This window comes from Stegastes partitus, unplaced genomic scaffold (assembly GCF_000690725.1).
Source record: "Stegastes partitus isolate 25-593 unplaced genomic scaffold, Stegastes_partitus-1.0.2 Scaffold47, whole genome shotgun sequence".
In the NCBI taxonomy this organism is placed as follows: Eukaryota; Metazoa; Chordata; class Actinopteri; family Pomacentridae; genus Stegastes; species Stegastes partitus.
Window position 1 is genome coordinate 736,743 of NW_007577778.1, and position 12,489 is coordinate 749,231.

A 12,489-nucleotide genomic window follows, 5' to 3' on the forward strand; every position below is an offset into this window, starting at 1 on the left:
GGTAGACAGAGAAGTGAGACTACTCCAACAATACTTTCATTCACCTCAAAGCCAGTATTTAGTGTCTCAGATGGGCACTCACATATACTGTAATTGAGGAAAAGAACACAGTCCTATTACTGGTTCTCAGTCACCTTCCCTCCTCACAGAGGACATTACAAGGCAAGTCAAGCATGTCAGGTATCTACGGGGAAATACAACAGCTCTGATGTGAATGGCATATCAGAGAGTGTGAATCCTCCTGCAGTGTTTTGGTTAGCAGACATGAATGAGTCATGCAAATACAAATTTTCTGCAAATTCTCTATGTTCATGGTGTTACAAGACACTTGTTTCCAGTGACTTTTTTAAATCATTGTTGCCTTCTAGATGAGGATTTCATATTATTGCATTGTTGTGCTATTTGCTGTTTTGAAACACAGATTATTATTCTACAGACATACAGTCACATACACTCAGGGTGGATGTAGGACAACAAACTAACAAAAAGACCTGTTGTACAAAATAAAGACACCACAACATACCCTAACAAAGGAAATAACAAAAAGGAAATACAATCAATAAAATGTCAATCTAACCAAGAACGGAGAAAACGGTAAACCTAAAGTGGTAGTCCACCCCTACCTGCTCTTACAAAAACCCAAAAGACGAACATTTCACTAATTGGAGCACGTGGTCGACAGCAGTGTGGCCAGTTGGGAGGTGAGGAGGACAGCATTTGTTTCCCTTCTGCATCATGGTGGCACCATCTTTGTTCTTAAGTGGTCCTGCCCATGGGTTTGGCGACCCCAGAGGAGAGCCAGTCGCATGGCACACTGACTTTGGATATGGTCCACACTTGGCCTCACCTGCTGCCAGAATGAATGAACACAGAACAAAACCAGCACAAAATAGGACAGCAGCTATATCATGTTTGACTGGCCAAAGCATTCTCCATTTAAACGTCTTTTTTAAAGTTCTCTGCTTAGTGTACAACTGTAACATCTACCTTTCATTCTCTGTTTTCCTATAGAATAGGATACCAACTTCCTATATTCATCGGCTTCTGTATCATGTTCTTATCAACTATCAGTAAGTTCCAGCAAACATTATCATCAGAATTTCAGACATATTTTTATTATGTTTGTTGGTTCTTTGTCTATATTTCTGTTGTTCTGTTGTACAGTGTTTGCTTTCTCGTCGAGCTACGCTCTGCTGTTTCTGGCCAGATCGCTTCAAGGTGTGGGCTCCTCCTGCTCCTCTGTGGCAGGTATGATCTCCTTGAGTTTCATTTTGATGTTTAGAACTAATTAGTCTAATGGACTACTCACTATTCAGAGTTTCTGAATACACATTTATTCAACATACCCTGAATGAGTACAAGTTCTTGTATACAGAATTAGCTCATTAATTTAAATTAGTGCTTTATAATTGGTTGCTTGTAGCCTAAGTGAAAGAAACCAATCCTAACCAGCTAATGAAAACCTGTAGTGTTTCCAGGAGGGAGGCATGTGCCTTCCTTTATTGCTACAAAAGCATTTTGTCATACAGGACTTTATTGTTCATGTCGTTGTTTGTATGATATCAGCCAGGCTCAAATAAACCAGGGACATCATTACCAATACCACTGAGCAATCAAGGTTGCCAGTCTGTTTTGTGTTTTTAGGTCTCCCAGTGCCGTTGCAATCTAATGTGCACTCAGTCTTTAAGTGCAGAAGCAATGCACCAGGTCCATTATTTATAATGGCTTATTTTGTGATTTTTGTTAGTTTTTTCGTCGTCAGTCATTTATTGTGGCAGGTTGTCACCTACTGATGACCTGTCTCTCCAGAACTTTAACCAACTGGGATAGATTACGAAATTGCATGCATAGGACGCACATACTGCTCCTGCTCAGTGCTGAAAAATAGCAGCATGCAGCCTCAGTCAGCTGAACTGGCCACATCTGGATGTTCAGGAACATTGTGAGTGATCCTCATTAGCCAAAGTGACTGGCGTTGCCAGTTTAGATACCACAAATAGCACATCCTGCTGCAGGCTTTATCTGACCATAGCATGACTTCAGCAACAAAGACTCTGGCCCAACTCATTTTTTTAACATGTTGACACTTGTATGTGGGTTGTATGTGCATATGTGGGTGACTCCCTGTACTACAGTTTTAACAACAAAATTTTCATTGTGTCTACAGTTCATTTTTTTGGCATGATTGTACCCCTATAACCACCATTTATATAGGTAGTGTCGATGACAAAGAGTATTTATTAAGTAATTTTGATGCCCAGTGTCAGTAACTGCTGTGCTGGTGATGTTAGTGCAGTTTGTATGGCCTAATGTATAGAGCTGTGTTGTTTCAGGGATGGGAATGCTTGCTAGTGTGTACACAGATGATGAGGAGAGAGGCCACGCCATCGGGATCGCCTTGGGAGGTCTGGCATTAGGAGTGTTAGGTATGTATCACATTCACATTCAGCCTTTGTTAAGATGCTTCTGAAAAAATGACACCAGATTTAAATATAAGTGTGTAAATCTTTTTACGTCACTTTATTTAAGCATTGTCAGCAAATCACACTACAGAAATGACATGTACATGCTCAGTGTGCATTTACATCTCCAGCTGCATTCGACAGCTTTCCCCAAAAATAAACTGACATACTTGTTGTAACCTTAGCTGTCATGAAGGAAAAGCTGCAGTAGCTGAAGTGATTGTAAAGTCAATCTATCCATCACTGACTATCCAGCATGTCCTCCACAGTTGGACCCCCATTTGGCAGTGTGATGTACGAGTTTGTTGGGAAGACTGCTCCTTTCCTTATTTTGGCTTTCCTGGCTGTGTTTGACGGAGGTAAAGTTGCATTTTTTTTTTCTTGCACTCAAACCAAGTAAGGGTAGAAAGAATAGTAAGAATAACAGTTAACATTTTCCTGCAAAATGTAATCTTGCCCCTGTTGATCTGGATATTAAAGGCTTACATAAAGTTGATTCACTGTGTCTTTGCAGCTCTACAGCTCTTTGTTCTTCAGCCCACCAAGGTGGAACCAGAGGTGAGTCTGCCTGCCTTGATAATTAATTTCCTGAAGATTGTCTCACTTCATTAAGATGACCTTTAGAGCCGCAGAACATCTTAAAGTCTATTTTATGGCATTTTTCTTAATTAGATAGTAAATACAGGAACTGTGGGGAGCGATAGAGAAGGTGAGTGATATGCAACAAAACACCTGGTAATTTAGCATTCAGGATCCAACACTGACTCCTGCAACTCCAATTAAGCAAAAGTTACGATCTTGAAACGATCTATGCACAGAAAACCTGAATCTGTAATTATTAAGTAATACTGAAGCAGTGACTGGTACTTTTCTTTGATCTGTGGAGCTGATGGGTATAACTAGCAATGGTAACCAAAAGACATTTGGCTAATGAGTCAACTGGTCAATTAAAAGAAGAAGAATTAAATTATCCAGATTACTCAGATTTCAGCTTTTATTCCCAGCACCTGTACAATTTTTACAACTACATTATTGTTTTTTTATGTAACAATAATTCAATGTACTCTATTGTAAGACCTAAAAATTGTAAAAGTCTATAGGCTTAAAGAGAGTGAAAAGTCTTTTAACAGATGCTTCAGTGGACTCTTCAGAAACCGTTTCTGAACACTAATTAATGACTCCTTCAGAAAAGGAAGAAAGAATACTCTGTTGCTTCTTTTCAGGAAGGAGCCTGACCTCATATGTTAGTGGACATAACAACCAAGCAGAGCTGCTAATGGAGGCAAAGCCAGCAGTAGAACAATATGTTCAATAATGTTCATTAGCAGATTCTTTCACCCTTTCACTTTGCTTCTTCTCAGGTGTTCTAGAAAATATCCAGGGGCCTGCTTAGAAATTTTAATGAGGTGCAAAGGACACTTGCGGCAAGACACAATAGTTCTTTTCAATAATGAACAAGATGCATTGAGCTCGTACCGTGTCAAGCAGGAAATCTCATGTGCAATGTGTTTGACCTTATTTATTCCACGTGACATGCCAGTTCTCCAGTTTTCCTGACAGATATTGTGATTTGAATTGCAATATATTTCTTTTAAGTCCTGCTTTAGTTCAATGTACACCAGGGGTGGGCAATCCTGGTCCTGCTCGTCATCAAGCTCTGCAGAAGCCTGATAACGATCTTGATCATTTGAATCAGGTGTGTTGGAAGAGAGAAACATCTAAAACATGCAGGATTGTGGCCCTCGAGGACCAGGATTGCCCACCCCTGATGTACACTGTGGAATAGATTTTAAACATGTGATGGAGCATAAGGACATGAGACACCATCAAAAGCCTGTCTGTCACACAAAGCGGATTGCATGAACTTATAAAACCATTGACATGACAGTTTAAAGCCTGGGTCAGATACATTGCAAAATGTATGATTTGTGCTTATTCAGTAATGAGGTTTATGTGTGCAGCCTGAACCGTGTAGTATACGGTGATCAATGGGCAGCAGAAACAACCACTAAAAGTTTTGATCTGCTTTGATTAACATTAAACTACAGCATTAGTCTAATTATTTACTAGCCACACCACGGATGTCCTAGATTGCTATTTGTGTTGTAATAGTGTTGTTTTGAAATTGTTGTTTAGATTTGAAATAGATTCAGCCCTACTTGAGAGTTTGTGCATTTACCACAGACTGTATAAAAGATAGACGTAGCAACCGGCCCTAAAAAATGAAGCCAACCCGGAAGTGTCAAAAACCTGCAATATCACTACATCCGCTAGTCCTGGCTCCAAAAAAGCCCTGGCTCCCATAGAAATGAATTGGAAAAGAAGTGATCGCAGATCACGAAATACCGCATTCCTACAGCTTAGGATTTTTTAAAAATTAGTTTTCATGGTCAAGTCCAGAGATCAGGTGGCCAATCTGAAAATAAATCAATACTGAATTATTAAAAAATCATCAACATTTTGCGGGGCAAGGGGCGTGGCTGGCTTGATTGACAGTTGGCAGCGACCATACAGATGAAGCGAGCAGAAGGCGGTAAATGTGGGCGAGCAGAGAGGGCCTGCCTCTCAATCCGTCTGACCAATCGCTGCTCCTATGGCTCCGCCCCCCTCCAGCGATTTTTGCGTCACTGGCTCCAAAAATCCAAGATGTCAACCAGGAAGTAGCAAAACCCTGGCTTCATTTTCTCAACAGAAACCATGTGGATTTAGCAATGTGTACACAGGCAGCACAGTCGGCTCCTGTACCAACCCACAGACTTCCTTTTTTAATATTTGTTCATTCACCCTGAGCTTAGTGGAGAAGGCAGAAACCAACGGGTGACGTCACAGTAGCTACGTCCATCTTTTATACAGTCTATGGCATTTACTCATCTTACTTACTGTATTACATAACGTAGCAAATATTATCAGTGTACCAGTGGATTCAGTCAGTGCATACCCCAAGAGTGGCTATTTTTCTCTGGGTGTTTATCTTGATAGTTTGAGTAATTTCAATGGTTTCTGCAAACAAAAAGAGGCGGACTTTAAAAAGCAGATTCCACTGTCCAATGCAAACCTTTTAGAGCCTGTTAAATATAGGTTTTGGGTGAGTGCTGCAGAATAACCTTTTTGTATATTACATAGATTGTTGTCATTGTGCCTTTATCCTTCACAGAGCCAGAAGGGGACCCCGCTGCTGACACTAATGAAGGATCCATACATTCTAATCGCAGCTGGTAAGAAAATAATACCAGCACAGTAAATGTGAGGAAACCTAATATCAGCCCACTCGGAAAAGCAACTGTGTATATTGCCGTTAGTAGTAGTGCTGGGGAATGAGCAGGGAGAGAAATTGACTCAGATCTTGTTTTTGGACTTGTTGATATGTCAGCCAAACAGAGAGCCAGCAGTGGATTTTCAGGTTACAGAGCAGGAATATGGCTTGAAATTGTATTGTGAAGTGAGCGCTGCATGTTAAAGAGGGTCATCTAACCACCAAAACAGTGCTGTGTGTCACTTTACTTTGTTGACTTGAACAGATGGCCTATTGATGCTTGGGGTCTTCATTTGTCACATGTCTAGAATGCTTCTGCAGGGATCACAGGATGCATCTCATTCAGATGTCCAAACCATCTCACTTGACTTAGACTCCTGTTCCTGGATGAGCCCAGACAGTTAACTAATTTCATTTGTTTTTACGCTCATCCTCTCCATACAGTCATCTCCTGAAGTTCATAAGTATGGGAAAGTAGTTGGATTATTATCTATTAAACTGAGAGCTATTCTCTTTGCTTTGTTGCCTCTTCACTACGACAGTCTGGTGCAATGCTCACAATCCAAACCCAAAGTACACAAAGTTCCCTTGAGGTGGCCATTGGTTTTCTAGCAACGTAGCATAGCCATAACCTTACAGATGCTAATGATTAGCACTACCTTTGCCCATTCATTTGCAAACTGCTTTGGTGTGCACTAGAGGTCCATTTCCTAGATACTATGTCCACAAGTTGAAGTTAGCAGTTCTGTTCCCTGCTGAAAATGGCCGGGTTAAGCACTAGCTCCTATTCCCAGTTGTTCCTGTGTTGTCACATTGTCAGAGCTTCATTTGTCCTCCTTGCCTCTTAATACCTGTTTGTTGATTAAGGAGTTTCCCAGGCTAGCCAGGCCTCAAGACATGACAGCAGATCTGATGATACTAAGCATGCTAATGAACTACATTTTGCTCAGATAGGATGTTTGTCAAGGAGAGTCCATGAACATTGCCCTAACTGGGTGGAGATCAGACAGGGCTTTCCTGCTATTCTCCAGGTTTATCTTGTCATCCCAAGTGATGCTTTGCCCCCGAACCCTGTCCAGAGACTGAATCTGCATCTGAAATCAAAGCAATATATGTTTGTTTTTGGTCAGACAAGGTATTTCTTCTTACCAGACAGTTTATATTTCAGAGCATTTCACCTTTTTCAAACCTTTTGTCCCTAGAAGGTATGACTTATTAGTGAGATGTTATTATTGGTTCTAAACATTTAATGTGCTTTTTAAAAATTCTTATTATTTCTCAAAGCTCTGAGCAAGAAATGCAGCTTTTAAGTGAAAATATCATTCATTTTGATTAAAGTTTATCTATGTCCCATGACTAGTGTGAAAGGTTACATGACCTTTCTGTGTGTGTGAGCTCATGAGGGTTGAATAGTATAAAAAGGAGGAATGGGACATATTATCATGACAGCACACATTGTTTGGAAACAATGCATCACCATTCAAAAAAGGTTAATTATGACTTGTGCTTTGCAATGAATTTGAACAGTTGCTCAGTTGGTCTCTTCCTGTTTGTGACATTGCAGTGTTTATACATTTTAGAAAATACCAAAGGTCAGGGAAGCCATAAACATCTGTAAATCCTCTGTTTAACTTAAATACAAGATCATTTTACAAACATGCAATAAATAACCACAACAGCAAGTGGACGGCGTCACTGACAGATTTCTTCCCTACACCATCCATGCATGTCTGGTGTACGTGTTGTAGGGGGCAGAACCACCATGTCCATATGTCAACAGTTTCCCTATGAACTATGGGCAAGTCTGTCAGGAAGTCTGTAGATATGCAGTTTCACAGAAAGGACATAGTAGGTCTACATCAGAGCCCTCTAGCCCTCACAGTGCTCATCCCTCAGGCACCTCAGAGTTCATGGAGCAGTCAGGGTGGAGGCTGAGATTTGGCCAATGTCTTTCTCATATTTCTACAAAAGGAAGTAGATAAAAGACCAAACAGGGTGTGTTTTGCACATATATTCTTACAAGAGGTGACCAATTTTTAATGTTCACAATTGTTTCTTTTTTTGCTGAGTCTGGCTGGTCCCCCAAGTCCAGCCATTCTCTTACAAGCCCTCCTTCTAGGCCTGGGTAAGGTTTTATATCCATTCAGTCTGGGCTCTTACCTGGGACCAGTTTACAAGAGCATCCTAGTTGCTATTGTCCCCAACAACACAGCTGCTGGGCTTACAGAGCGTAACAAAGCTCTGCACTGATACAAGGAGGTGATTCTCTGCAGTGAACAGACCGGCACAATATGAACAGAGGACAACAGTTACTATGAACAAAATGTATATAATGGAGAGACATCCTTTTTCTTTTCTTTTCTTTTTTAAATTTGTAACAGATTTTAGAAGAAGCTGTTGATACTTCTTATATCACATTAACGATGACACACTCCTCTTTACTTACAACAAGCTTTCACAGCTGAGCCAAACTGGAGATCTTCTGTTCTTCCTGCAAAGACGAACCTTCATGACTTATCCTGAGACTGTGTTAAAGTCTCAGGTCACTAATTAGACTGAATCGCAAAATTTCAGAGATGTCTTTTTAGGCTATGGCCATGACATGATTCTCACAAGCAGAGTTATATGAATGTTTGTGGAATTGCGTCTGTATGTGCGTGAGCTTTACCACACATTAGTTATGTGACAACACAGTGACAAGAGAGCAGTGTTTGTATGTGTGTATGTGTTTGTCAGTGTAGGTAGTCGTGCACTGGAAATATAACACATAAGCAACAAAGAAGAAAGACAGATTATAATTGACCCTGCACCCACTTATCGTCAATCTTCATCCCCAGGTGCCATTTGTTTTGGAAATATGGCTATTGCCATGATGGAGCCAACGCTGCCAATCTGGATGATGGAGACCATGTGTGCCAGGAAATGGCAGCTAGGTATGCTCTGTTCAGTACACGTGGAAAATACACATTACACAGTCAGTATGTTGTTACGGCACCTAAGAAATACACACACACATACACATACACACACATACACACACATAGGAGAGCCCACACAAACAAATCCACACAAAGCCCTAACTAGAAGTGTGGGCTGTTCTAAACTGCCAACATTACTTCTAAACTGAACCGTTGGGAATTAGTTTTTATGAAAAAACACTAACCGTTTAGATTTACTATATTAAAAATACGTCTCACAGTAGGAGCTTGATGCAACCTAAGTCAGTACACTTAATCCATATTATTAGATTCATATCTTTCCTTTTTCCAGTACTTCTTGTGTCCACCTTTACTGCTGATGAAACACTCAAACCTCCCCAGCATGGAGGTTACCAGGGTTACACATTTTTCTGCAGGGATATTCTGCCATTCTTGGGGTATATGTCAACCTTTGCCTTCAAAATATCTCAAATATGTCCGACTGGATTTAAGTCAGAAGACATACTTGTCATAATTTTCAGTTATTCCTTCTTTCTAAACTCTTACATGATTTTGACATGACTTGGCTTTGGATGGTTTTCATGCAGGAATATTCCTTTTCTATCAAGCTTTTGCAGACTGGTACTCAACATCTCAGTATTTTGGCACATCCTCAGGCATTCATAGAGCCATCTAGAAATGTCATCTAGCTAGCACAGTTTGCACTCATGCAGCCCCATATCATCACTCCCCCACCTTCGTGCTTTACTGTCAGAACTATGCATTCACTGTGGTAGCCCTGGCTAGGTTTAAACCAGATATTCTGTGCTCCATCTGAGCCAAACTAATTCATTCAGAGCTTCATATTACACTACTATTCAACTAGTGTAAATACTGTGTATCTCTCGGTCTAGTTCAGTACACAAAACCACTAACATGGGGAAGACTGCTGACTTCAAAGTTATCCAGAAGATGATCATTGACTCCCGCCACAAATAGGATAGAACACAGAAGCTCATTGCTGAAAAGGCTATCCTAATATTTTGAGGTATTAGATTTCTGATTTTAAGGAGCAATAAACCAAAATCATCAAAATTAAAACAAAAAAGATTTTGAAATGTTTCACTTTACATGTAGTAAAGATAGACAATATGAAAGTTCACCTTTCTGCATTAAATTATGAAAGAAATCAACTTTTTCACCAAATTCTAATTATTGGAGAGGTACCCATACAGCTTATTTTATTGTATATACATATATTACTGTAAGATTGAATTGACCGATACACGTTAGATTTTTTTCAATAATTTAAATATTTATATTTGAAATAAGTTTTTACATTTTCCTAAAGGTGCCTCCATGGAAAGAGTTTTCAAGTAACATCAGTGTTATTGTTAGTACAGATCTCTGACTTGTACAGTAGCATTCACTTCATCATCCAAGTTGCAGTTACAGTATTTTTTCTCCAGTATAGCCAACTTGAGGTTTAATGATGCAGTAGCGCCTAAAAATATATATAAACAAGAAGGTTTCATATCAGCTCAAGTTTGTCATTCAGTATATTTTAATAGTGACCTGATTTATTTAAATTTAAATTTAACAGTTTCCCTGAGGTTTACACCGAAGGGATCAATAAAGTTTTATTCGATTCTATTCTATTTTATTCTATTTGGACTTTATCAGACTAATAAATGGTCGTGTCATTTCTGATAATTCCCATACATATGGGACAGTAGGTATGTCCTCAGTTTGTAATTATGACTCAATATACATATTTACTATATATACTTACTGTTCAACAGACCCCAAAACATGCCTGAGTTTAAAAGATTCACAAGATGATTACACCATTTTTTTTATTCTTTTGTGAATGTGATGCGATTCCAAACTAATATCACACAGTCAAAAAAGTGACACCTGAAAGAGGCTGGCTTCAAAAACACAACAATCATCCAAAACAGACAGAGAAGTATTTCACAACTTGAGACGATCCAGAAAATGGGTGAAAATTGGAAAAGTGGTGTGTTGTTTGTGATATTTGCCAAAGGAAGGTTCTGACTCAGTAAAGTGTCAAAACATTTGCACTTGCCACAGTTTATAAGTTCATGAAAGAACACAAATGGCACATTCACATTTTCTGAAACACTCATTAATGACTGTTTGCTGCAGGGTTTCTGTTCATTTCTTTTCACTTCAAAAGTCAACAAAATTTACAGTTTTTAAAGGCTGCACAAAACGTTTTGCATACAGTTAACAAATAACACCATCAGTCAATGAAACACTGTTTTTTTCTGTTCTCATTTAGATGATATATAGATTTTATACCTCCATAAACATTGTATAAAATGTCTTCCTACCACATAGATTCTATAGTGAGGCATCCAGCAGTCTGGTGATATTAGTTTGTTCCTGTCGTCAGCTGTATATGAAGTCTGGGTCAGATAAAAAGGCTGAGAGCGGAACAGGATATTAGAGTGTCACATGCTGGCAGGTGGAAAGCGCAAGTCTTCATTACAGACAATGGAAGATGTACAGCAGCCCTGTGATGAGCCGCTGATAGAGATCTGCTTATCTTGGAGATCCTGCCCACACCTTCAGACTCTCATGTCTCTGTGTGTGTCTGTCTGTGGCCCAGGCGTCGCTTTCTTGCCAGCGTCCATCTCCTACCTTATTGGAACCAACATCTTCGGCACATTGGCGCACAAGATGGGGAGGTAGGAAGGGAAATTACCCTTATCTGTTCCCTTCTCTCTCCCTCTGTGGATGTGATATCTTTTTCCGTTCCTCTAAATGAGTTTTCAGTGTTTTTAGTGTTTGTGAGGCTTCCTTTATTGAAGCCTTTGGTGATACAGGGCATGCATAATTTCTGTGTGTGTGTGTGTATTTGTTTCCTTGAAATGTTGTGTTGTGTTTTTGTTCACCAACTTCACCATCATGATCTATTAGAGTCCTACTTCCACTAGTACTGTTGCCACCGTCAGTCACTATTATTCCTGCTTCTACTGTCTCTGTAGCAGTCTTCTGCTGCTACTCCTTGCCTTATTACCTTATTTCCTTATTACTTATTGTATAAGGGAGAGCTTAGTGAAATGGGCATCAAAAACAGACAGCGTTTCACAAAATGCTAGATGTACAAACGTTTTATTTCTCTAAACTATGAGCAGTTTCTATGCAATTTTTGCTCCTGTTACATTTTCATTCACTCTACGCTCATTTTTACTGTAATATAAAGTCTCATACAACCATGGCTGGAAGTAGAGGGAACTCAAAGAAGTCTTCTGTACAGTATGACACAGTTGAAATGACAGAAACACATTTTTTTGATTTGTGTTGTTTAATTTTCAAAGCATTTCCCCAAGTGGCCACATGTGTAATAAATATTACAGAAAAACGGCAGCTCCACCTGCTATAGACATTTAACTATTGATGACATTTTACAGCTTCCATAAACTCTGTGTTTTACAAACTACTCTGTGCATGAACAGTAGAAAGATATTTCACCAGGCTGAACGTATCTTCCAACAACTTGCTGATGACCTGCTCCTCTGTATATTGTTCATAGGGCCATGCTGCATTTATTGTTTTGATCCAGTGTGTGTGAATTTTCTCTCAGATTCTCTTGTCATCTCTCTGCTCTATGTAAACACAGCCTGCAGTTCAGCCAAAAAGACGGCACATTTTTGTCATCTTACTGCTGGTCACGGAGTCATTCACAGCTGCTTGACTGCATCAAGGAGCTCTGACTTTTTTTATTTTATTTTATTTTTTTGTAGGATCTAGGGGGGGAAATTATTTTTGGTGATTTTTACATTAAGCACACAGTGTAAACGGTGCTAGAATAATTTTAAGTGTAGAT

The 12,489-nt window shown here is 39.5% G+C and overlaps 1 protein-coding gene across 1 annotated transcript in view; it reads left to right on the forward strand.

The window, feature by feature from the left end:
• slc18a2 (solute carrier family 18 member 2) overlaps window positions 1–12,489 on the forward strand; it is a 45,331-nt gene that overhangs the window by 20,693 nt on the left and 12,149 nt on the right. Inside the window, exons 6-13 of the mRNA XM_008306834.1 lie at window positions 1,012–1,070; window positions 1,165–1,248; window positions 2,334–2,426; window positions 2,732–2,821; window positions 2,977–3,020; window positions 5,617–5,677; window positions 8,553–8,648; window positions 11,269–11,347. Coding sequence (XP_008305056.1) covers window positions 1,012–1,070; window positions 1,165–1,248; window positions 2,334–2,426; window positions 2,732–2,821; window positions 2,977–3,020; window positions 5,617–5,677; window positions 8,553–8,648; window positions 11,269–11,347 — 606 coding nt within the window. The remainder of the gene's footprint in view (window positions 1–1,011; window positions 1,071–1,164; window positions 1,249–2,333; window positions 2,427–2,731; window positions 2,822–2,976; window positions 3,021–5,616; window positions 5,678–8,552; window positions 8,649–11,268; window positions 11,348–12,489) is intronic.